General features: G+C 37.7%; 1 protein-coding gene across 1 annotated transcript in view; it reads right to left on the reverse strand.

The window, feature by feature from the left end:
* Window positions 1-27,256, reverse strand: part of KIAA1324L (KIAA1324-like ortholog) — a 169,909-nt gene that overhangs the window by 14,157 nt on the left and 128,496 nt on the right. Inside the window, exons 11-19 of the mRNA XM_008589304.1 lie at window positions 25,226-25,316; window positions 24,464-24,566; window positions 20,499-20,636; window positions 18,414-18,677; window positions 17,324-17,497; window positions 15,104-15,293; window positions 13,756-13,852; window positions 13,010-13,111; window positions 3,117-3,243 (exon numbers count right to left, since the gene is read on the reverse strand). Of these exons, the coding sequence (XP_008587526.1) occupies window positions 3,117-3,243; window positions 13,010-13,111; window positions 13,756-13,852; window positions 15,104-15,293; window positions 17,324-17,497; window positions 18,414-18,677; window positions 20,499-20,636; window positions 24,464-24,566; window positions 25,226-25,316 (1,286 nt within the window). The remainder of the gene's footprint in view (window positions 1-3,116; window positions 3,244-13,009; window positions 13,112-13,755; window positions 13,853-15,103; window positions 15,294-17,323; window positions 17,498-18,413; window positions 18,678-20,498; window positions 20,637-24,463; window positions 24,567-25,225; window positions 25,317-27,256) is intronic.

Consider the following 27,256-nt stretch of genomic DNA (forward strand, 5'->3'; position numbering starts at 1 on the left):
GGGTTTCACCCACTCATCGGGCATTTTCCCAAGTCTCTCCCCTGAATAGAAGAGCAGACCCTAGACCCAAGGCTTATAGGCACATCATGGCTGGCAGATTCGGGTGACTAGTGTGGGGTAGGCACACCGACTGCACCCTTTGTCCCCATGCCAAAATAAGGAGGGCATTATTCTGAGTCACCACTACCCACACCAGGTACTCTCAACCCCCTAAAGTAGATGACTCAATCCTTTCAGGTCAATGTTTTTCAAACTGCAAGTCACAACTAGCTAATGAATAAAAATCAATATACTGAATCTCAACCAGCACTTTTTAAAAATAGATCAAATAAGACATCAAAAAAGAAAATCAGGGTGCAGTGCATGGTTCCTCATATACTTGAGCAGACACAGTGACCAGTAGCAATCTGCATGATGATTATATCAAATGACTTTAAATGACCCAGGGCATTAATTTTTTTGCTCATTTTCTGATGTATGATGGGCACTTTATCAACACCCTAACAGAAGGATAACAGCATAATGTTTAACTTCATGTTTTATATACATAAATATATTTTTACAGTTAGTCATAAAGTGATGTGCAGAAGAATTTTAATCACTTTGAGGAAAAGTGTCAATCAAGTTTTGGAGAAGAAGTTTCAGCACGTTTTTTAGGAAAGACGTTAGACTTTTTTTTTTTTTTTTTAGTACATGACAACTGCAACATTTTCACTAAACTTAATGCAAATAAATTACTTTTAAAATGGGTCACATCAGTTCTACAAGAATATGAGCTAAGAAATGCTGAGGCATGTTCAAATTCAACAGCTGCAGCTCTAAGTGTAAATAATTACAACAGAGAGAGAAACAAACTCTGGTCAGCAAATGTTGATTTCATATGAAGAGCATTCTAACAAGAAAAAAAAACTATGCAAGAGTTTATATGACGTTACCAAATGTGCAACACTCAATGAAAACGGCAAGCTTTGTAGTCTAATGACAGTCTTATAAAATCTTAAAACTTTCAAAAGATACTTTTAAACCCAGAATGCTTAACTTTTCAATAAGCTCCTCAAATACTGTCAAAGAAAAAATATCAGGCTACTAGTAAAATTTCTTGATAATTCTATAACTATTAGTTAGAAAGCCTTATCCTTTCATTTGCTTAGATATCACTGGAAAACAGAAAATGGCTGACACTGTGGCTGAAAATTTATTCTTCTAGCATATAGGGATACTTTGTGAACAGGGTAAGATAAATTTGATGATAAATTTTAAAATATTCCTCTTAGTGATAACACAGTATCTCTTCAAATCTTTACTACTGCATGACATTTGGAAGTAAATGCTTAATATACACTTAGAAACCAGTATGGATTTTTGAGATCCAATTTGATAAGGGCACTTTTATCCAAAGTTGTGTAGATCTTTTCATTTATATCAGCTACACGTGGAGGACTTGTTGTATTGTGTAAATGTAATATCATATCCATCTGTATGAGATATATCTACAGAACTGGCAAAGTACTGCTCAGTCAATATAAAGTGAAAAATTGTTCCCCACTCCATGCTGACCTGAAAATCAGTCATATCCCATCTACCTTCTAGCTTTCACAAGTTCCATAGGAATCTCTGATCCCCTGAGGTGTACTCTCCACTAGAGATCCCAGTACTGGTGTTGATATATTTTCACCTGCACTTCTTTACTGACATTTCAATGGAATTTAGAGATGGTGAGGTGGTAGGCAAGTAGTCTTGAAGCAGACAAAGTTGATGGTTTTTGCATATGATACTACTCAAAGCAAGTGCAATGAAGTAGGCTATCTCAAACACTACTGGTAAAAGTGAAAATGGATATTTTCCTAGTAATAAACTGTAAGGAAATAATCAAGTTTCCAACAAAGATGTTTATTATAGAGTTTGTTTGTTTTTTTTTCCTTTTTGTCTTTTTTCGTGACCGGCAACGGATCGCAACCCTCAGTGTCATGCCCGTACCAGACCGGGACCGGCAACGGGATCGCAACCCTCGGTGTTGCTCCCGCCCCTCGCTCAGCCAGTGAGCGGCTGGTCTGTATGTGGGATCCGAACCCTCGGCGTTCTTTATTTTTAAAAAGGGTTTTAAATTTTTTCTCACATATCTTACAGGGGAATTAATAAATAAAAATATATATATAAATAATATTTATCAATAAATAAAAATCGTGTTAAAAATATTTAATGACGGGCCGGCCCGGTGGCGCACTGCTACAGTGCACCGCTTGGGAAGCGTGGTGGCGCTCCCGCCGAGGGTTCAGATCCCACATACAGACCGGCCACTCACTGGCTGAGCGAGGTGCGGGCGCAATGCCGAGAGTTGCAATCCCGTTGCCGGTCCCGGTCCGGTACAGGCGTGACACTGAGGGTTGCGATCCGTTGCCGGTCACGAAAAAAGACAAAATCAGATCCCACATACAGACCGGCCACTCACTGGCTGAGCGAGGTGCGGGCGCAATGCCGAGAGTTGCAATCCCGTTGCCGGTCCCGGTCCGGTACAGGCGTGACACTGAGGGTTGCGATCCGTTGCCGGTCACGAAAAAAAAGACAAAAAGGAAAAAAAAAAAAAAGAAAAAAGAAAAAAAATATATTTAATGAGAAGGAAAATCTTAATGATGTATTAAATGTAAAAAAGAAACAAAAAATAGAGTAAAATCCCAACTTTTTTAAAGAAACAAATAAGCAAACAAATGATTACAGAGAAAATATGAGAGTAGGATCTTGGTTTTATATGTGTGTATATGCGTTAATTTTAGACATGGCTTCCTGTGGTGAGTCATTTATACCATCTCCATCTTCATTATACCTATAGCTGCATTATGTAAATCACATTTTGGCTCAATAACATCATTTCTTTATAACCCAGGTAAACATCAACAGCCTGTAATTCCCTTGCCATATTCATTGTCCTCAAGTCCAGTGTACAACTCAGCTACCCCAGCATATGGGAGTTTAGCTACCAAACTTGATTTTAAATGCTACCAGTGTCACACTAAGTATAAGCATTGCCATGCTTCTGAACTTGAGTTTCTATTATGTGATGCCAGACTAACCAGCTATATCTTCAATGACACAGTCACTTACACGGGTTTGAACTGTACCTGAAATCCTCTCTTGCAGGCTCCCTCAATCTCATGGAAGTCATGCTCTGTGCACAGAGGGCAAGCTTCAGCACTCTCCCACAGGAAATAGAATGCACATCCATCACAGGTGCCTGCTGGACACTTGCTGAAATAAAAAATGAAAAACAGCAACAAAAACGACAGCTTTTGTAACATATTCAATCTATTCCAATCAACATTAGAGTGTCTATCACACACTGGGGAGCAGTGTGTGAATGTTGAGGAAGCAGACATGGAAAAAAAATCTAAAGGAGACAAAACTACAATGAGATAACACTTTGCACCCAGTAGAATGCCTAGAATCGAAAAGACAGATAATAACAAGTGTTGTGAGTATGCGGAGAAATTGCAACCCTCATACTTTGCCGATGGGAATGTAAAATGGCACAGCTGCTGTGGAAGAGTCTTGCAGTTTCTCAAACAATTAAACATGGCATTACCGTATAATCCAGCAAGTCCATTCCTAGGTATACACCCAAGAGAAATGAAAACATATGTCCACACAAATACTTGTATGTGAATGTTCATAGCAGCCTTATTTATAGTAGCCAAAAGGTAGAAATAACTGAAACGTTCATCAGCTGATAAATGGATAAACAAAATATATGTACAATGAAATATTACTCAGCCATAAAAAGGAATGCAGTCCTGATACATGCCAAAACTTGGAAGAAATATGCTAAGTGAGAGAAACCAGTCACAGATTTCCACATATTGTATGATGCCATACAATGATGAAATATATGATGAAAGTCCAGAATGGGGAAACCAATAGAAACAGAAAGTAGATTAGCAGTTGCTTAGGGTTGGGAAGGGGTCGAGGGCATAGGAAGGTGATAGTTAAAGGGTATGAGGTTTCTTTTTGAGGTAAGGGAAATATTCTAAAATTGAATGTGGTGACAGTTGCACATATCTGCGAATACACGAATAACCACTGAATTGTACACTTTAAAAGGGTGAATTGTGTGGTATGTAAATTATATCTCTATAAAGCCTTTTTAAAAAAATTTAAAAGAGACAGATGCAGATAATGACCAAAAAAAAAAAAAGCTCTGGGAAGGCTTCTTGGTGGAAGTGATATCTAAGCTGAATACAGAAGATGCAGCAGAAGTTAGTCAGAATAGAAGGGAAGCAAGCAAAGGAATTCCTGCCAGGGGGATGACATGGTGTCATGAGTTGATAAGAGATCACATGTGGGTCATTGTTGTTGGAGCTTTAAGAGCAGGGCAGGAACTAAGTTGTGAAAATCCTCATCTGTCAGAAAGGTTGTGATTTCTGTTTAGAGTAATGTACTTAGGCAAGGTGCTTTGGGGAACAGAATGATGCACAGGACGATGGTCTTAGAGGTTTGGGGAAGGACATGATCACAAAATTGTCTAAAGTGAAAAAACAAACCAACCAACCACCAAGTCAACACACAACTCAGTGATACAAACGATTTTGCAATCCTGGCTTTCCTTGGCCTGGTGCAACTTCTAAAGGTGGCTAACTTCACCACTGTGCAGATAATGGGTAGTCTTAGACACAGATGCAGGACCACTCTGAACTAACCACCAAACAGGGCCTGAATGGAAACTTCTTGAAACTCTACTTTCTGATGGGCCGGCCCATTACATCAACTTGCTTCTTTCATTTTAGGGACAGATAAACAAAGCATGGCTCAAAAATTAACCTGCTGTTACTGTGTATCAAATCCTTACTGACTGAAGCCAGAGGCTATTTGGAATGGTTCTAGTGAGAATGGCTGTTCTGCTCATGAATTCATTAAAACCAGGCAAATATTGTTCTCTTAGTTTGTCTACCACACTTCCAGCTCCCTTAAGTCAAGCCATGTAAATTTAGGCTTTTCCCTGAAAACCCCCTTCAGACCTCAGCTGGTGCTGAGTACAGATGTCCTGAAACACCTAGCAAAAACATAGACACAATGATAATAAGAAGACAAAAAACACCCCCTTCAAATGCCTTTCTAATCGTACACAGTCTAAAACTATAATTTTCAGTCTACCAAAGTAAAATTTCAGACTCTTAGTTTAGAATATGAACATTTTAAAAATCTACTTGTCCAAAAATTGACTGCATTTTTACATGCCCATCTTTCCAAAGTGCCCATGTGCTAGAGATAAAGCAGACATGGACAGGAAGTAAATAAAAGCAACATTTTTTAGAATATGAAACAACAGAGGCCCAGAATTATTTGTTAGAGCGAAGAAAAATGGCAAATGGTGACTCTTAAAAAATAGATTAACTCTTATCTGCCTTAATTTCTATATTTGTAAAAAAGGAGTAATGAATATTTTCAGACTAAGAAACAAAGAGTTTGGCTGATTAGCTTAGTTGGTTAGAACACAGTGTCATAACACTAAAGTCAAGGGTTCGGATACCCTTATCGGCCACCCACAAAAAAAAAAAAGGGTGAAAATAATAATAAGTACAACAGATGAAAAAATGCCACATAAAATATTATCTATACGTTCCACCTAGATCAGTAAGAGCAACTCAAAATTGTTCTTTTTTAAAGATTGGGTGACCAATTAGAAAAATTCTTCAAGAGCACCATTATTTGTACAACAATGACTTGCAGAAGTAATTACACTTATCTGATCATTTAGCAAAAATTACCAATAAGCTTTCCTGCCCAAATTTCTTCTCAAATTATTTTCTACTTTACCTTTCCAACACAGAGAAGTTTTAAAGGTGTGGGGGGGGGAGAGAAGTGAACAAACTATTTATTTTGGGAAAATAGAAGAGTAAATCTGTTAACATTTAAGAAAAAAAGAACAAATTTTTTTTTTAAAAAAAGGAGAAAATTGGGCCGGCCCGGTGGCGCACTGCTACAGTGCGCCGCTTGGGAGTGTGGTGGCGCTCCCGCCGAGGGTTCGGATCCCACATACAGACCAGTTCCCGCTCACTGGCTGAGCGAGGTGCAGGCGCAGCACCGAGGGTTGCGATCCCGTTGCTGGTCCGGTCCGGTACGGGCGCGACACTGAGGGTTGCGATCCGTTACCGGACACGAAAAAAAAAAAAGGAGAAAATTAATCAATGTTATAAAAACCTTGGAGAGAAGACTTAGATTACTATTCTAACTGGACTTTCAAATGATTGTGTGTTTTCCCACAAACGACTAAACTCTTCCTTCCCACTGCCTCATTTTTGTAACTTGTCAAAATCAAATGGCTGCTATACTGCCTTCGCAGAGTGGTTACAATGGATAAAATGAAAGAACAATTTTGGAAAGTTTTAAAGCACTGCAAAAAGTATAAAAGACTATTAACAATGCACATCACTTCCTAATGAACTGACAGAACTTCAGAAACTGCAACAAGGAAAAAAGATCAAGACATTGATGTAATTTATAAAGCTGCCATTAGATGTCAAAACACTACAATGATTCAGTGCCTTTTCTTGGTAGATCTCGCTTTTTAGAAGATACTCTTATGTTAAAAGTAGTTTAGAATCAATTCTTTAATTCTTTTAACCCAATGAATCATTTAAAACGTAGAACATCCAAATTTGATCCTTTGTTATAAACCTAAAGTTTCATAATTTGAATCAGGCTTTCCCTGTGAACTGGCAGGAATATATGAAGCAATAATAATTTCAACAGCACTCATTTATAGAATGAAAATTTTAAAGTATAAATTGAAAAGTATAAGAGAAAAATTCCTCCTACTAAAAAAAAAAGCATATAGTAAAATAGATAAATGCTTTATCACCAAATATTTTAAATACTTTTCCCTTTGATTACCTGTGCCACCACCATCTCCAGCACCTCACCCCAACTTTTTAAATCTGGAATGCTTAGGTGTGACTAACTGTGCTTCTTTTATAACGTTTGGTTTACACAATCACCACAGAAACCACTGAGTAAATGTCTAACAAGGCACTACACAGTCATGGTTATAACTGGGACATGGGAGGCTGAGATTTTACAGGATTACCAGATGTGCTGTGAAGACCAGGTAGAGAAAAGACCAAATCAAAGGAAAGCCAGGTGGACCTCTATTAGGTTTTATCGGTAAATGAGCAACAGACTTCCCAGTTTCCTTACTTTGCTTCTAGTATTGCCTTATTAGTTGGGCTGGCACTGGCAACATGTAAGAATTCAGACGCATCTTTTTTTAAGAAGTTAGGTCTTGTATTCTAAAATGGGATACATTTCCTCAGGAGATAACTGAACTGAGCAACGAGCTGTTAGTGTCGACTGTTAAATAAGTCATCTTTCCTAAAGCAGGATCTCCTTGTTCATATTATGAATCCGTGGAGAAGAATCTTTGATTATGAACTACTATGATGTGATAATCTATTATTAACTGGTTGGACAGTTCATAAGTTAGTGTAAATTTGTTTTGCCAAAACTTCATTCAAAATCCAAAGTTAAGGGCCGGCCCGGTGGCGCACTGCTGTAGTGCACCGCTTGGGAGTGTGGTGGCGCTCCCGCCGAGGTTTCGGATCCCACATATAGACCGGTTCCCGCTCACTGGCTGAGTGAGGTGCAGGAGCGACACCGAGGGTTGCGATCCCGTTGCCAGTCCCGGTCCAGTACAGGGGTGACACTGAGGGTTGCGATCCGTTGCCGGACACGGAAAAAGACAAAAAAAGGAAGAAAAAAAAATCCAAAGTTAAAATAAATTTATCTATGTTGTCAGTATGTTTCAGATCCTTCTGGAGTTCATCTCAGGAGACTGGGGGGAAAGGCCGTACTCCTGTATGCATAGAACATTTACCATTTGTGCCAGGGCACTATTGTTGCTGAACTTCTTTCATGAGGGGCTTCTGTGGATTTCTTGAGATTCCCCTATGTCAGGGTATTCAGACTGGCATCTTCTGGCACGAGTGATGCTGCCTCTAACCAGCTGCTGGTGTTTCCCTCAGCTTTGACTTCTCAGAAAACAGCCTATCTCTGCTGAGAATGCCTTGTCATTTGCAGAAAGTCCCCTTATGTGGGGTCCTTAAAACACTATTGCATCTTGCTTCAATTTTGTTTGCCTTGCGGCTGGAGAGTATAAATTGCTTATCACTGTGTCTTAGTCCTTTCAGGCTGCTATGACAAATTCACTAAACTGGGTAGTTTATCAACAGCATAAATTTATTTCTTACAGTTCTAGAGGCTGGGAAGTCCAAGATCAAGACGACAGCAAAATCAGTGTCTAGTGAGGTCTTGGTCTCTGTACCATAGACAGTGCTTTCTTTCTGCGTCCTCACACGGTGGAAGGGGCTAACTAGCTCTCTGGGGTCTCTTTTATAAAGGCACTAATCCCACTTGTGGGTAGAGCTATCATGACCTAATCACCTCCCAAAGGCACCACCTTCTAATACCATCATCTTGGTATTGGTATTAGGTCATGCTAATTCGGCATATGAAATTGGGGGAACACAAATATTCAGACCATGGCAGACTAAGTTTGAACACAAAATTTTTACCCATAGATCTTAGATTCAATCTCCTGCAAAAATGTCCCTTTCTATCCTAGGTTCATTACCAAAACCCATCATTTGATCAAGACCTGGACAAACTAAATTAACTGACAATCCCTAGTTTCTCTTATCTATAGACTCTATATCTTTTTTTTTTTTCCTTTTTGTCTTTTTTCGTGACTGGTAACGGGATCGCAACCCTCGGTGTCATGCCCGCACCGCGCTCAACCAGTGAGCGGACCAGTCTCTATATGGGATCCGAACCCTCGGCGGGAGCGCCACCGCGCTCCCAAGCACTGCACTCTACCGAGTGCGCCACCGGGCCGGCCCTAGACTCTATATCTTTAATGAAAAAAAATCAAGTTTTGTCATCTTTCTTTCATAATTGATCTTAAAACTTTATGAATATTTTTTGCTATTTTTATATCATGTGTTAAGATTACTTATTAGTGTTTGAATTACATAATTTTAGCAATTCTGTATTAGAATTTTTACATTTCTTGATCATAATGGCTTTTAGTTTCCACTAATGTTCATAATGCTTATATATGTTTCCTTATTTTTTAATGTTCTAAGAACATATCTGGATTTAATGTTTTGTGTTCTATTACCATTTTAATTTAACTTGTACAGATTTACTTATCTATTATCTGTCCATAAATGGTTCAGAGAAAAAAGAAAACAAGGAATCCATTTAATCATCATTTTCTGGTCTTACCTTCTTAAAATGGGTAGACTTTTTGGCTTTACCAGTCCTTCTCCAAAGACCAAAGAAAATACTACATTAGCATTCAACAGATCCGATGACTTTGATAGAGAGACTCTCAATCAGGGCCTGTGGAATAAACCCCTGGAGTGTTTCACCTCTGAACATTATCAAGATAAAACTGTGAAACATCACTTTTGTGAGAAACAATATTCCCAGAGGCTACATTGATAATGAAGATGAATTTGGATTTTGAAAGATGCTTTGGCAAAACAATTTTAGATTGTCTTATAAACTACCCAAGCAATTAAACATAGTCATAAGTTGAAAGAGAGAGAAATGATGGTTTTCTCTAACTCATAAGATTAATAAAGATGCTGTGTAAGGAAAGATGACTCATTTAAAAGAAAGCACCAATAACTTGTAGATCAGTTAAGTTATCCTCTGGGATAAACATGATATTTGCCTCTTAGTGTGCTTCTTTGCAAATCTCTGCACATGAGGAATTGGAGGCGGAAAATGGGCAAGATAAAAGCAGGACAGCAGGAAATCTTTCCATCTTGACTGTGCCACTCTATAGCCATACAACCCGGAGCAGCAGTGCTTCCTACTCTGTAAAGTAAATGGGTTTGACTAAAGGATCTCATAGATGCTGTATCTCTATTATCAGAATAAAAATGGTTCCTTTTGCCTGCTTTCTAACAAGAAAATTGTTATTATAATTGTTTAAACTTTAAAATTTCTTATGTTTTGGAAAGAGCCATTTAGACAAAATGCTTAGATTTAAATTCTTCCAGAGCCTCCAGTTTCTCTATCTACCTGAGATCATAATTAGAGGTTTGGGAAGCCTTTTAGGCAGAGGCTGGAGAGGCATCTATTTAGGGATTTTAGCAGTCTACTGTGTTAGCAATTTAGTCTCTGCCCAAGATGCAAACTGCACAAGAAAATCTCCGAAGTCCACTCCAGCTGTCAGATTTCATCTGCCACAAACACCAAGCTGTGAAGTTTTTATCTAAAATGTCTCACACTGTCCAGACACTTTATGAAATTAGAAAGCAACTGCATTTGCCAGACCAAACAGACAGGTTGGGGGTTCCAATTGCAGACGAGTAGACAGCCCAGGTAATTCGCTGTTCCCTCTAATTTCTTAGGCAACACACAAAGAGCAGAAATTTCCCCATTTCTCCTGCCTCATTCACTTTTTTTCAAGACATTCTCATTTTCCCAGGTCAGCAAGATATAGAACCCCAACCAACATTACTACTGCTAAAGTCGCCTTTGCCTGGTCTGCCAAGATTATTGGCAAAGAAAGGAGAATTCCTGGGAATGGCATACCCTCCACACTGCCAAACACTCCCTCTGAGATTTCTTGGTCAGCATATGAGGCTTCTCAAGGCAAGTGTCTGGCTAGCACCTCCCTCTCTCTCGCTTGTAAATTTTAAAGCTCAAAAAAAATGCAAAGTCAATCTTTTTCAGAACGAGCCTAAGAATCTGGCTCTGTTAATATCTTTTTCCCGTTAGTAGAAAAATCTTTATTTAGCCCTACAGCTAACACACTCTAATTATTTCAGAACAAGGTGCTGTTTCTCATGTTCTGGTCCCCGAGCTCCCCCTTGTGCCCTGATGGGAAATTAACTCAAGAAAGAACTAAAGGTCAGCACATCTAGACACATTTAGTAGCTCCTGAGACTTCAGTGTGCATCAATTATAAATAAAAGTTTATCAACATATGGGTGAAGGATTCCACGCTGTAGACCGAGACATTTTGAATTAGCTTTAAATAACACAAAAATGCAAAACAAAGTCTGAGATTCTATCTCAGGAAAAAATAAGCCAAATCTCCAAAATGTGGGTTAAGACAAATGATTTCCACATTTTAATATGCATCAGAATTGCCTTGTGTTTATAAAAATATTTCTGTGCTCAACACCCAGAGATTCTGTAGATTTTAAGGAAAGCCCAGAAATCAATTTTTAAAATAGATACCCCAAGGTATTCTGCTGCAAGTCATCTTGAGAAATGCTGGCAAAAACAGTTAAATTCTCTAAGTGGCAAAGATTGCTGGAGGTCAAAAAAGAAGCTTAACTTTTCCTCTCCTTGCAAGGAAAAATTCAGTTTCTAGACGGCATCATTTACCCTCTGAGATTATTTTCTTTATTGCATTAAGGCACCAGAACACAGATTGGGAGACTTAGAGTGATTTACTTCCTAACGGACAGACCTAGTCTTTAATAACATCATCTGCTTGAGTCAGAGACCTGTAGGAGACTGGAAGCCATGGTAGACTAGTCTTCGGAGCCAGGTAGACTCCTAGAGACTAGACCCAGAGAGGTTAATTGCTAGGTCCAAAAAAAAATCTCAGAGTGCCACAGGAAATAGAATAAGCACCTGAACTCAAAGCTGTATGGTGAAATATCAGAGAATGATTTTAAAAAATGCTTTTATTGCTGGAACCTCTGAGCACAAATTTTCATACAGAAAGTGTGGTTTGCTGCCTTGGCTCTAGCCTGGACGCTGGCAGAGGGACCTTCTTCCACGTGATGCCTTGAGCATCAGTCTCCCTCTGTTCCTTCCACTGATGTATATTACCTTTGATTATGTACTCATCTCATCACATTCTTCTCTCACCGTGAATAGGCGAAAAGAATAATTAATTCATAGGTCTATGAGAACCAAAGAAATTCAGTTGGTGAGAAGTGAATACTAATATGCCTTTACTCCCAAAAATAAGCCCAAAATACTGTTACCACTGTAATTATTTTTAGAATACACAAACAGTTAAAGCAGCGCTCAGACCACCGATTTCCAGTCCTGATGTGACATAAGCAAGATAGCTTAAAATCACTCAACGGTTATCGTGAAACTATCAAAAATAAAATTATCAGCCATGTTTTTAAAACTATATATTTTTGCTGGTTTGATGGAGAAAAACCTGTGAATCAATCTATGATCCAAAGGCATCTTAACCCTAAAAATATTAGAACTAAATAATCTACATACAGAACAATGAATAACTGTGAAAAAATAAAAATCAAGAGACATTTAAGTCTCACTCATGACACTAACGCAGTCTAAGTTGAAAGTTCTTGTGAGTCTATGAAATTGCTATTTTCTTCTAGTTTTCCTAGCCAAAGCAAACTGTATTAGTCAGATCTAGACTACAGAGAGCTGTTGCCTCAATGCCAATCAGTTAAATGAACAATATAATGTATTTTATATAGGTCACACTTATCTTGTAATTCTTACACCATTAATCAAAAAACTGAAGAGTTGGAAATGGATCGTACAAATTATCCATCCTGGCCCCCAACCCCTTTCAGAGAAAGAAACTATGACTCTGAGATTAGATTACTTAATCAAGATCACCCAGCTTGTTAATTGTTGATCCAGTACTATAATCCAGGAAAGTTCCTAATCTAGCTCACTAGGAAATTGAGGCTAAACAGTAAAAATAAATACATGAATATAAACTATGCGATTAATTGTATATTATTTGAGTAATTTTCAAGAGAATTAGATACTCAAGGCAAATAGGACAAGAATATGTTGAAAAAGAGGGTGGGAAGTATTGAGATTGGGCAAGGACCAATTCCCCATAACAGGTGCGCAGCACATCCCTACAACGAAAATCTATGGATTCCTCTGTTCTCTTTCTGCTTTAGCTCCGTGGAGAATATGTTTAAAATAGTAAGACTCAGGAATGTTTTTCTTCCTCATAATAAATACAAATGTGGAATAATCATAAGAATACCTGGGGACTGAAATCATTCCTGCTCCAGGTTTAGTAGGATTACACCTCATTTTCACAGCGGTTGATCGGCCATTAACACAAGAAGTTGTCGTTGTGGAAGACCTATCATAAGGCAAATAATATTTTTAAAAACAGATATGATACAGATTACAAAGACAAAAATAGAATGTGTATAATTGCTCTTATGCTTTATGACCAAATACAAAAAATGCATTAAAGTTCACTAATTTAGAATTTTAATATAAATTCAGCTCATTTATTTTCACTGCCTATGAAAAGTTGACTATTTTCCCAGCAAAGTGATAAGCTATCATCAAGGTATTTAGTGAAGCTATTATAATTTTAATCGAAATCATAATCAAAAAAATTTTAAGGGAACAGGGTCAATCTACTTAGGCTGATGTTTTGATGTGTGAACTGTAAACAATTACTGCCTAGGCAATGAAGTAAACATATATATTTGAGAGAAATTATACAAGGCTTTCAAAATATTATATGTTTCCTACTTTTTGCTAAGTCTTATTTAAGAATTAATTACTGATTATCTATTAAGTATAAGTTACCATGTTAGGCACCCTCAAGGGGCATAATATATCTTCTTTGATACTAGAAACTTGCAATAAAATCCGCATGGATTTTATTTCCCATTCTGGATTGAAAGTATATGATTATATGAGTTCCTTATATGAGTTTCTTTTGATTAAGAAAAAAAACAGATAGTCAAAAGCAGCAGCATCTTCACTTACTTATAAAAGAAATGCACATCTGGTATTTGGCTTGGTGGAACTGGGAACATATCTTCTTTTATATCAATATTTTGCAATGTGGTTTCAACTGTCACTCCTAAATGACATTTAAAAAGAAACTATTAAGCAATATGGAAAAATTAGGTTTATTTAGTCTCTGTATATCTGAACAAAAAAATAGCTTTACTTTGATAACTGTCATTTTACCATAAATATTTTATTAAATTAATGCATTCATGGTAAGAATAAGAAACTTTCCAAAATCTCCAGAATAAAAAAGAAAACCAGAATCTCTAGCTTGTAGTTTTGCTTAAGTTATTTCACTTCCCTGGGCCTTATTTCCTGAATCTGTAAAATTAATGCAGTAATTTTGATGATCTATAAAATCCTTTCCAGTTCTAACATTTCAAAAATCAACTATTAAAATTGTCATCCTCTGTTGGGTTTTGCCAAATGAGTAGATCTGTTTTGCTAATATAGCTTTTTATTCACATTCAATATAGACATATTTGACAAAGAAAAATTTTTGTGCCCTAATAATTTTCAAAAAAATAACTCAAAAATTTTCTTAACATAATAAGCAGGAAATCAGGGCATTTTTCCTATTTCTTGTAGGCAAAATGATGGCGGAGCCAAAATGCAAACAGTTACAGCAACCTTTGCTTCTGCCACAGAGTTCTGATGCTGAGCACAGGCCCAGTAACTGACCTTGGTGCTGAAATTTAAAGTTAAATCCTCTAGAGTCTATAGCAATGGTTCTCCAATCTGCCTGCACATCAGAATCACATGTGAAGCTTGTTAAACCCATAGATTTCTAACCCCCGCCCCAGAGGTTCCAATGAATTTTATCCCTAAGAATCACTAATTAGAGGTCTAGATTTTTCTTAAAACTTTTCTGTAACTGCCAGAACCACAGAGACAGAAAGGGCACATGGGGAATAAAACTCAGCACCCTCACCTTAGTTACCTGGCACCAGCTTACCACTGACATGAAAAAAGATGATAAAAACTGGTGGCATATATTATGATTTAGGTTTACATTGCTTGTTTACTATTCTTATCTTGTTTTTAGTTTTGGCTTTTAAAATTATTTTGCCTCTTAAACTCAGAGAGTCTGATGAAAGGCACATACGCTCAGAAAACATCATACTGCATATGAGTTAATCCATAAATTCTGAAGCTTCCTGTACTCTCTAAGACTGATCAGCAGACCCAACTTGTAGGAGCTTTTTTAACCATTAATGTGGACCTTAATCATCTATGGTAAATACCAATGCAATGACAAGCTATCAGGACCATAACTGTAGGGTAAATGTATGCGTGCATACGTGATCCAAAGGAAACTTACCTAAAAATGTATCTGCCAGAATGATGGATTGTGATGATAAGGCTGCTCGGAAACCCTTACTTTCAGAAGGAATAATAGTTGACTGGCATATAAATGCTCCTACCAAATTCGTGTAATCATCTGATCCTGCCACCATTTCCTTTACTGTAAAGTCAGTTATATTGTTGGTACAGAGAGCCATCTTCTTCCCCTAGGAGAAAGAAGTCATAAAGGAGAGGTTTTATTGAATGTCAGTTTCCTTTTTTTTTTTTTGTCCTTTTTGAGACCGGCCACACCGCGCTCAGCCAGTGAGCGCTGGGAGCGCACCGGTCATCCCTATATAGGATCCGAACCCGCGGCGGGAGAGCAGCTGCGCTCCCAGCGCCGCACCCTCCCGAGTGCGCCACGGGCTCGGCCCTGAATGTCAGTTTCTAAACTAGTGACTCTGCTGGAGCAGTGGCTGTCTCCTCACCACAGAGAGTCTGATTTAACTGATCTAGTGTGAGGCCAAGGCACCAGTATTTTTTGAAAGCTCTCAAGGCAATTCCAGCGTTCAACCAGTGTTGAGAGCCACTGCAGTTATATGAATACGGTAATTCAAGGCTGCACTGATCTTCCCACTACAAGCATCATTGGTGCTGGATAAAAGCCATTTAATTTGTTTAAATAAATATACTATAGTCCCACTACAAAGGACTATATAGCTTGCTCCATAATTTCTACAAAGAAATGTAAAAAGAAAAATGGGAAAATTATTTTATTGGCCTTAAATGTGGAATATGTACAGATGGGCATTTTTTAAAGTATAAATAATTTCTCTTAATGCACCTAGCAATTTTAACCTACAAATTTTTCTTCCACCAGGCCTTCTCACCACAATATGGGTACAATATATTTTTACTCAGCTTAAATTAAATTATTGAATCCAAGAAGAAGCAAAGGAAAGGAGCAGAGAGAAATTACTGAGGAAACAGGAAAATATCAGAGACTAAAAAAGGAAAGAATAAAAAGGAAGTAAAAAAGAAGAGGAAAAGAGGAGAGAAGATGGACAGGGACAGCATGATACAAGAATAAGACTGATGGGGCTGGCCTGGTGGCGCACTGCTACAGTGCGCTGCTTGGGAGCGCAGCGGCGCTCCCGCCGAGGGTTCGGATCCCACATACAGACCGGCCGCTCACTGGCTGAGCAAGGTGCGGGCGCAACACTGAGGGTTGCGATCCTGTTGCCGGTCCCGGTCCGGTACGGGCGCGACACTGAGGGTTGCAATCCGTTGCCGGTCATGAAAAAAGACAAAAAGGAAAAGAAAAAAAAAAAGAATAAGACTGAGAACTGTAATAATGAAATTAATCTTATTCACTGCTTCACACAGTATCTGGCACACAACAGCTCTTTAATCTATATTTATTAATTGAGTGAACTGAGTGACTAACCAATCTAGTGGGTGTGTTGAATAACCCCATGTAAAATCAGGACAGGACAAATGTCATACCATATAAAATTTATAGATCCTTTTGTTTGAAAATTTCTGTGGTCATCAGATCTTTTTTTATTTCCTTTGTACAAAGTTTAGAACAGTATCTCAATTGCAGATATAGAAAGAAACATCAGAAAAACACCTTATAATGTTTTTGCCTTTGCTAATAGTATATACCTACACACTTCCCAACCCCAATCTGTATGTCCATAAAATTATTGGATATATACTCCTGCAATTCTCCCAATTATCAGTATCAACTAAGGTTCTGCTTCTTCCCACAGAAAATAAAATCCCATTATTTATTAGCAGAGGTACTTTAACTGACATTTATCCTTGCATGTCTCCTTTTTCTTTCTGACAAATTTCTTGGAAGTCTTTTTCTTTTTAAAACACAAAATTGACAATATAAGTAAAACTTCCTCAAACTATGATTACTTGCCTAAAAAAGCAGGTAGGATTGACAAGTCTGGCCCACTTTTACAAAAATGAAAGATCCTCAAAGAACTTACACTATAGCTCCAAACTTTGGGGTTCAACTGACAGAATAAGAGCTTTGATGGACTTAGAATTAGTCAAGCTTACCCCTATGGAGAAAGCTGCTGATACGCTAGGAAGCAACAGGGGATTTTAAGCAGTCAAAGCTCAGTTTCTGACACTTTGCTGCCAGCTTTTACAAAGATTTTATTTGTCCATCAACACGGAAAATGTCAACTCGATCAGAGCTGAAATATAGCTCAATCTCACCTTGACAGCCAGAACTTACCTCATGTCCACATAAACTAATATTGAAGAAATGGAAGTATTTTGTTCCTTTGGACGTAAAGCTGGGGCCATTCATTAACGAGCCCATGCTGCTGAGGTTGCTAAAGTCATAGTGCAAACTCTGATTTTCTTTTTCATGGTAGAAAAAGCAGTCACTATAGCAAACTGAGTGGTCCTTTGATTAAAGAAGAAGAAACATAAAGAAACAACATAACAAGAAAGAATTAGCTGCTACTAAAAATGTGTTTCAAAAAAAGTTCTAGGTATAAAAACTATTTCAGTAATTTGATCTTAGTTATAATATGAGGGTACATCAAAAAGTTCATGGAAAGATTTCTATCATCACTCAATTCTATTTTTCTGTGAACTTATTATCAAGCTTACATAGAGAATTTCTAAACTCTAACTAGGCAAAGTTCAGAAGATTGAGAATTTTTTTAAAAGTCAGAGTAAAGGTATTCTTAAATTAGTTTCTTGAAAAAGTTTCTTGATATTTTAAGGGCCAGCCCCGTGGCTCACTCCGGAGAGTGCTGCCGCAGGTTCGGATCCTATATAGGGATGGCCCATGCGCTCACTGGCTGAGCGTGGTGCAGACACCACCGTGCCAGGGGTTGCAATCCCCTTACTGGTCAAAAAGAAAAGATATTTTAAGAAGTAGCCAAACTTCCCTGTTATATCAGTTTAAACAGGCAATAAAACTGCTTTTGTCTTTCACCCATAATATAGCACCAATCTTTGGTCTTAAATGTTGTATGATACAATAGCTGCTCCCCAGATTACTGCTATAGCCACACTATTATTTGATCTACCTTAACAATACACAGGAAATCAGTCTTAATATTTTTGGAAAGCATTATTATTTGGATGCTTTTCTTAACATATTACATCCCTAGTAACTAGTACTTTCATGGTGCATACTAAGTGGTCAATAAATGTAAGAGGAGAAAAAACAGGAAAGGGAATGAAAAAGTCTTTTTTTTTCCAGAATAAATAGCAACTTCATAGCTCCTAGAGAAACATTAAGGGGAACATTTGAGTTTCTCTATTAAAACATGCTTTCATAGCGATAAGTGAAATGCAGATCCACTCACCTGAGTGCTTTTACTCCCAGGCCCACATGGAATACAAGCCTCCTTGCCATAGACCTGATGTATGGACAGGTAGGTGTCAGGTGGACACTCCTTGCACTGGTTGGTTTCTTTCTCAATGTAGTGGCCTGGGGGGCAGGGGACACACGATGAGCCCGACTGTTCAGAACCGAGGGCACAGGCACGGCATGAGGACGCCACCCCATCAACTGCATTAGTGGCTGTGATAGAATAAATCTTCACCATGTCATTGATGAACCGTCTATTCTAAAAAGAAAGCAGAAAGTAATGACTTCTGCCTTGGGGCTTAGCTGTACAACCAGATATGTCTTATGTTGATATCACCAAAATAACTAAGCAGAATGTTTCCAGCCTAATACAGGTTGAATATCCCAAATCCCAAAATCCAAAATGCTCCAATATCTAAAACTTTCTGAGTGCTGACATAACACTCAAAGGAAATGCTCATTGGAGCATTTTGGATTTCAGATTTTTGGATTTGGGATGTTCAACTGGTAAGTATAATGAAAATATTCTGAAATCTAAAAAAATCCAAAATCCAAAACACTTCTGGTCCCAAGTATTTCAGCTAAGGGATAATTAAATATCATTTGTAATTGACGATGGATTAAAAGCACACTTATTTGGTTCTTCTTAAAAAAAATTGACACAACAAGCTATTTTCACAGTAATGGAATTCTAGGAGTTTTGCCACATTGCCAGGAAATATGTCATAATTGGTATAAACACAGGTGTATTTATACTTTACATCTGGAGGAGCTGGTATGTTTAATAGAGGAGTAACTTTGTCTCCCATCATATTTATTCAAATATAAGCCTAAAGTAAATGATGCAATAGGGTGGTGACAGTGTTATAGGGTGGAAAAGCCTTGGACTAGGGATTAGAATGTCTTGGAAGACAGGACTCCAGACCTCGCCCAAACACTAACTGTGAAATATTGATACAATCACATCACTTCTCTGAACCTTCCTTTCCCTCTCTAGTCCCTTTCCTAACCAGCGTATTCTCATTCTACTGAAAGGATGCAGAATAGAAAACAAAAACCCGAGTCTTACTATATTATTTCTTCCTGTGACACTGGGTCAGTTTAAGGTCTGGTTTCATCAAGCAGCGGACTTCACTCTATCAGTACAGAGCAGTGTCACCCCAGACTACTTAATGCTTTTTGTCTGGAGCAAAGATAAAGGTAAGGCAAGGAAGAGGTATTACATAGCACGTTCATGCCCCTTGGAAAAACACAACTGAAGTCAAATAAAGCCTGGGAAATGGGTTCCCCACTGAAAACCTAAGAGAAAATAGAAAATGCTCTACATTTGCCACCATAGCACTAAGGTTACTTCTGAACAAGTGGTTTACCTTGTTCTCACCTTGGGAAGGTCACGTCTATGAAAATCTACAAAAGTAACAGTACTACTACTATTGAAACATACAATGGAATTTACGTAGGGGAAGATTACGTCTATTCTAGCGAGGAAAGTAAAAGAAAGGAAATGAGTCTGTGTGTTAACCCAATCATGTGTACGTACACATTCTCCAGGCTGTAAAAGGTGATATTACTGTAATGAAAAAAACAAAACAACACCAGTTAATGGCTCCTCGACAAATGTCAGATCACTCAGATGAAGAGGAAGAAAGTGACCAACCTTCTCAAAAAGGTTTAAAAATAAGTTTTTAAATAACTACAATTAGATTTTCCTTCTCTTAAGCTTCAAGCAACTATATTTGTTGAGTTCAGAATAATACAAAGATACATTGTATCATTCCATTTTATACATTCTTACTCTCAAAAAATAAAAATTTATCATTTTTTTGCATAGTACTTTTTTATTGGTTATGAATAGTCATGAGATACAAAGCTGATTGTCACCACTCGTGCCCAAGATATGATGGCCAGATCCATACTTTTTATATCAATCCATTTTATAACCAGATGGCTGATTCCACATCAATAAAAAGCTATCTTTTCCTCCAGATTTGAGTGATCACTTTGCATGCATCTCCACAAGGGGGCATCATCTTTGTGTTTAAAAGAAAAAAAAAAAAAAAAAAAAAAACTTGGAACTTACATCTTGACCCTGATTAGTTCTCTGGAAGGCCCATGTAAATGTGAATGTTGCATTCTTGAAGATGACGTGAGTGTATGCTTGTTTTTCTTTCGTTCCACCCCACGATTCCACCACATTGGTACTTTTTCTATTAATATCCTAAAACACAGTGGGAAAAACATAAAATAAAACACAAACTCAGACACATGTATATATTACAAATACGTATTTGTATTGAGAGTAAATCTTGTAGGGTTCAGGACTATTTATCAGCAAAGCCGATAACCCTAAAACTCTCAAAACTTCCCTTCAAGTCTGCACAAGCACCTGACTAAGTAATTACAATGTATCAGTCATATAATCGATATGACTTGAAAGAGATCTCAGATCATAGTATGTTTAACCATTGGTCTTTTTGTTGTTGTTTTGTGTGTATATGTGATTCAAGCTTAGGAAATACATTTAGAAGGAAAAACATAATTCCTCAAACTTCTCACAATAAACTTCTGGAATCCTCATAGATTGGAAAGTCTTTCCATTTTTATCTTTTTCCTTGAAAGATTGTGATTGACAGGCAGCACTTGCACAGGAATTTTAAGTTCCCCCTGAATTATACTTGCATTTTCCAGACTTATCCAAGTATAGACTAACCAGAATGTTATTTTGTATTCATGAAATATTCTCTTACTTATACCTGAATTTCAAAAGGTTTAATTTTTATTTCTGATTTCTTTGGCTAAATTCCAGATTTAGAATAATCATACAAATTTGTGATATTCCAACAAATATGTTTTTATTAACATTGCTAGAAAGTAAATATAATAAGTCATCCAAATAATATAATATACATCTAATTTATTTAATTGAAAACCAAGGTTAACCATGATTTTTATAATTAGTTTTCCCTATAGAACCCCTAATAAATGACTTAGGAACTTGGATGAGCTTCCATTAGTTATTTGGGATGTTGGCAATGTGGTGGCACGAGCTCAAGACACATCTCTTTTTCTTCCTATGTCATAAATATAGGAATCAAACATGTTACAAAATAATCAAATATGCTATACACAGACATGTCTTGAGTTCGCACCACAGATAGGAATAACAGAAAATGTTTGTCGTACATTACAGAAATCCCCACATTACCAAACAACCAAATCATCATACCTGTCATTTCCAGAAAGGATACAGATAGCACTCTATTAATCATCATCTTTCTGGATTATAATAAATGGAACTGCATTACTGCAAATAATACCACCTTACATTTATAAAGCATTACTTGATATTCAAAGCATTTTTATGTTATTTAATTTGACACCTCCAACAATCCTGTGAGAAGACCTGTGACATTATGATTTTTTTATATATTGATTTTCATCCACAGTTCCTGGCTCACCAAGGCAGGACTCTAATCTTCCTTTGCCTTTCTGTCTTAGAGCTGGCCATAAAGAAATTCTCTGACCCACCTTTTCTGATTGTAGATCATAAGACCCCCATTTCAAAAGGGGTCCTGCCCCGTGCCCGGGAGGAAGGAATGCTGCACAGAGAGGCCAAGAAGAACCTGAACAAACAGGCCCTGCTGGGTTTCCCCACCCAGCCTGTTACTGTTAGATCAGACCCTTTGTTTCCAATCACATGTCTACACGGTTGTCCATGCTTCAATCATGCCTATGTAATAAAACTTCTGTAAAAACCCAAGAGCACAGGGTTTGGGAAGCTTCCGGACAGCTGAATATGTGGAGGTTCCTGGAGTGTGGTGCACCCAAGGAGGGCATGAAGCTCCTCACCCCTTCTTCCATACCTCACCCTACACATCTCTTCATCTGTGTATTTGTAATATCCTTTATAATAAACCAGTAAATGCAAGTAAGTGTTTACTTGAGTTCTGTGAGCCACTCAAGGAAAGTAATCAAGCCTAAGAGGGAGGAAGGGGTTATGGGAACCCCAATTTGTAGCTGGTCAGTCTGAAGTTCCAGAGGCCTGACCTGTGACTGGCATCTGAAGTGGGGGCAGTCTTGGGGACTGAGCTCTCAGCCTGTGGGATCTGGCACTATCTGCAGGTAGACAGTGTTGGAATTGAATTGAATTGAATTTGAAGACACCCAGCTGGCATCTACTGAAGAATTGCTTTGTATGTGGGATAAAAATCCCCACACGTTCAGTCACAGAAGTCTTCTGTGCTGATGACTGTGCTATAAGGGCAGAGGAAAAACTGTTTGTTTTTTCCCTCCGCAAGACCAAATCATACAGAGAAGAAGAAAAGCTAGCATATTCTGCTATTAAACTAAAAATTCTGGGATATACCAAAATAAATAACATATGACCCCTACCCTCAGGTATGCCTGGTCAAATAAGAGAGACAAAAATATAAATACACTCACTTAATTAAAATAGGGCTGTTTCAAAGGGTTTTAGGAGCACACTGGGGAGAATGGTTAATTTTACTTAAAGAAATAAGAGTAAGCTTCCCAGAAGAGGTAAAGTAGGAGCTGCCCTTGAAGAAGGGATGGGAGTTCACCAGACAAAAGAGCAAAGGGAAGAGAATGTTCTAGCTTAGAATGTCAAGGCATCGGGAAGGAAAAAGTACAGAGTGTTCCATTAACATTCACACGTTCAGGGTGCCTGAAGAGAGGTGGGTAGTAAAAGCAGGTTTGGTAACAGAGGCTGGAAAAAGAATACAAAAATCCAGAGAGATGCCATGCTAAGAAATTTGAAGTGCATTCACGGGCCAGTTGTTCTCAAACTTTAGCATGTATCAAAACCACCCTCAAGGCTGGCTAAAGTTCAGTTTGCTGGGCCCCATCCCCAGAGTTTCCCATTCAGTAAGACTAGGATGAGCCCCCAAATCGCATTTCTAACAAGGTTCCAGGTGATGTTGGTGCTGCTAGTCCAGGGACATTTTAAGGACCACTGCTATAGGCAATGAAAAGCCACCAAGTGTAAGAGGGTAGATCTGCTGTTGATGCCTCTACTATTTTTTTTTAATATTTATAGAGATAATTTTGATAGCAGCATGGAAGAGAGAGTGGAGATGATAAAAATAGAAATAGCACAGTTGAGAGATAACAGGAGTCTGAAATCCAGCAACGTCACTGAGTATGAGAGGAACTAACAGATTAAAGAAATAAGGAGGCAGAGTTGAAAGAACTGAAGACTTCTTGCTTATTTGTGGGTAGTAGACGGATGTGTTGAAGATTATTCATGATCTTTTACTGCTACAAAGACAGTATTTTTCTCAGGACAAAGTAGTCTGCTTTCATTTAACCTATTAGTAATCACAAATAAATGTTTAATTCTTCACACATCTTCTGTGTCATGGGAGAAACTGCTAATGGACTGTTAACTAGCTACTAAAAGGGTCATTGGGAAAAAACACAAACAAAGCAGGTCTCTAAACACACTGTTTAATCATAATGTTAAAATAGTCAACAACCTTCAAAACCCCACATGAGAGCTTAGTAAACTTTGTTTCTCTTCTCAAGCTAAAAGACATGTATGTGACATCTAGAAAAGCAATGAGCAAAATTACACGTGCATAGTAAGTCCTTTGTCTAAATGTATTAAATTTAACAAGAGTTTTCTTTCTTCCCAGTGCTCTACTCCTCCATTCTTTTCTGCCCTGACTTATTAATACATTTTTTTTCCCTCATGATGGTTTGAATTGCTGAATGGTTATGAGGGGTGAATATTCATTCTGCTGATGACGTATTTTTATGAGGGAATTTTCTACCAGATTAATGTTTCCTGGCCTCTATCAGTCACCTGAGCTCCCTCACTCAGTCCTCCCCATGAGGAATAAACACTTTCTTTGTGAACTTTATTGCACAATTCTTTCAACTTTTTTAGATATCTTCTAGTGTTTTGGGAAGACCCTAAGAATGGGAATAAAAATGGCATTCTTATCCCAACTTGCATAAATAAATTCACACTTGCAAGAATGCTAAGCTTAGAAATCTGCCTTCGAAGGCTGCTCTTCCACTTACCATCATGAAGTACAGAACACAGTCGGCCGAACAGAGGGTCTCAAAGACAAATGTTATTCTTCCTAGTTCAGAACCAGTGGCTCCAGTCATAGATGTTGGTGGTCTATTTGACAGATTAAAATTGCAATATTTACAGTATGTTCCAAATACAATTTGGAATAACATTAAGCCATTTTTTTTATTAAGCTGAAAGCCATGCTCTTCTCTTCCCCTAATCTACTGCTTCCCCACACCCACAACTCCTTCTTCACTCAATCCTGCATTTCCATACCTTTTGTTCTAATACAGAATCTACATAACCATGGTAATATGCTTTAATCTCTTGCTGTAAATGCTACTGCCATCCTAAAGCAAGAAAAAGATTCCTACTAGGAAATTTCAACATGGGGTGACTAAAGCAAAACGGGATGAAAAATCTGTTGCATACTACTTTACAGACTGAATTGAGAAAAAATAGATAAATCAAAAGGTACTCCTGCAAACAACTTGGACCTCTTCATTAAGCATCCAAGAATCGTGGTTATTGTGGAATTTTATATATTGTTAAAATTTTTCAGCTTCATCAAAGTAATGTACAAGTAATATTTATACTTTCGCAATCACTGATTCTACAGATGTTCCTAAATATATCATCCTGTTACAACTTCTTATTTAAAAGTACTTTGTTTAAAAAAAAAAAAGGCAGCCCTAATTCATCTTTTTCTATAAGGAAATAGGTTATGAGGATTCTTACAAAAAAGAATCAGAATTAGTTTTCCTTACTTAAATCCTGGGATATGCAAGTTTAAGATCAGGTAATCATTATCAGAACCTCCAGCCCCACTCTGGATATGATCTCCAGCCACCTCCCAACCTGGAAATGATAAAAGTCATCTTTATTACTAAAAATTCCATTAATAATTTCCAACAATCTTTTTAAGTAAGGTAAAAATAAAAAGGAGTCTTAATGTTTACATTCAAAGTTAGAAATACTCTAAAAGAATTCCCTATTTTTAAATCACAGTTGTAAATTGCATGCAGAGGTAGACTTCTCAAAACCAAAAAAAATGTTTGAATGATTCCCCAGGAGGAACCAAACAATGCATTACTTAGCATAAAATTTAGTTGATGAGAGAACTAACAACAGATCTCTCAGTGAAGCATGATTTTTTTTTTAACTTAAAAAAAATGATCTTTATCCATTCTAATACATTGAATGGAATATCCTGGTCTTCAGGCAACAAATCATTTGAAATTTCTAATTTCAAATTTGAAAGTAGAAATTTCAAATTACTAAATGCAGAAGATCTGGGATCTGACATTCTTTCTTACAGTTTGCTGTATTGTTCCCTAATTTATCTCCTATTCTGCACTCATTCGCTTATGTATTCATTTACCCAGTACTCACTGAGTGCCAAGAACTATGATATGCACAGAATAAAAAGATAAAACAGGGCCCACCCTCACTGAGTAGTCAATAGAATGTAAGAAACAGACACGTGCTAGCAACCCTCAACAGTACGGAGTGACAGCACCGTGCACAGGAGGTTACAGGAAGTCCATCCTCTGCACAGGAATAATCAACGTACCTTAAACTGAAATGGCCCACAATAAAATGAGGAAAGGAGAAACATCTCCCATACACCATCGAGGAAGGTTATTAATTAGCATTGATACTTGAATCTCCAAAACTTCAGGAGGAACAAGAAAGGAACTGAGGAAGGGATTAATATCACTACTAGATTGATTTGGCAATTTTTCAAATGTTATAATCAACGGTTTATGGAAAGGTGATATGTTAAGTATACACCAATCAAGCCAGTCCTAAAAGTCATATGTACTTATCTACTTATTTATGAGAAAAATGCCCATCATTCTGCTATCAAAAGGTTCATGTGCTTGAAAAGAGAGATAAGAAGGTATCGACTCCTAATGATGAGTTGAAGAGCCATAAAACACCCTGACCCAGTGGGATCACAAGTCCCTTACTGCAGTGTAAGTAACATGGGAGGCATTCAGGATTAGAGAGACTGCAAACATGGAGCAATTTTACACAAAGAAAGGGAAGACTTTACAAATATTTCTCTAAGAACATCTTCTAGGGTTCAGAAATGCCATGAGGAGGGACAAAATAGCAGTAAAGGCCAAAGAAAGGAAGCACTACATGGAGGGTAAAGAGAGGTGCATGTGGAGCTGCTAACACCCCTACAAGAGGAAACAAACATCTCTCATGTTTGACTATTATCATTGAAGAGTCCCCCAGTTTCTCCCACTTTTTTTCTGTCCTGACTGAGAAATAGAGAGTACCTGGCCAGCTGCATGTTTTCCCATGTTTTTCCTGCAGGCTTGAACCCAAGCACAGGCCTTGAGCATTCCCAGGCTCTGATGAAGAGTTTAGGTTGTTTTCCAAAACACTGAATGACACTAGCCATGGCCCTGAGCCAAATTCCTCAAATCCTCATATAAACTCCATAACCTTACCCCAATTGTTGACATACCTATGTTGAACATTCCTTGTCTCACTGACCTGCACAAAGATACGCTGCTGCCCTCTCTGTATGATGTAACTCCCCCTACTAAATAATCTGGTCTGATCACCTGGACGTTTAGTGTTTCCTTCTTTGGAATCCCCAGCATCCCCATCAAGCAACAGCATTTTTGCTGTCTCTGACACCATTTTTGGTGCAATTCTAGCTACAGGTTGACTGAACTTCTAGAACATCTATTGCTACGGGTTCAATGTGTCCCCCAGAAAAGACATGTTTTTTTTTTTTTTTTTTTTTTTTTTTTTTTTTTTTTTTTTTTTTTTTTTTT

Source organism: Galeopterus variegatus, unplaced genomic scaffold (assembly GCF_000696425.1).
Source record: "Galeopterus variegatus unplaced genomic scaffold, G_variegatus-3.0.2 Scaffold136, whole genome shotgun sequence".
Classification (NCBI taxonomy): domain Eukaryota; kingdom Metazoa; phylum Chordata; class Mammalia; order Dermoptera; family Cynocephalidae; genus Galeopterus; species Galeopterus variegatus.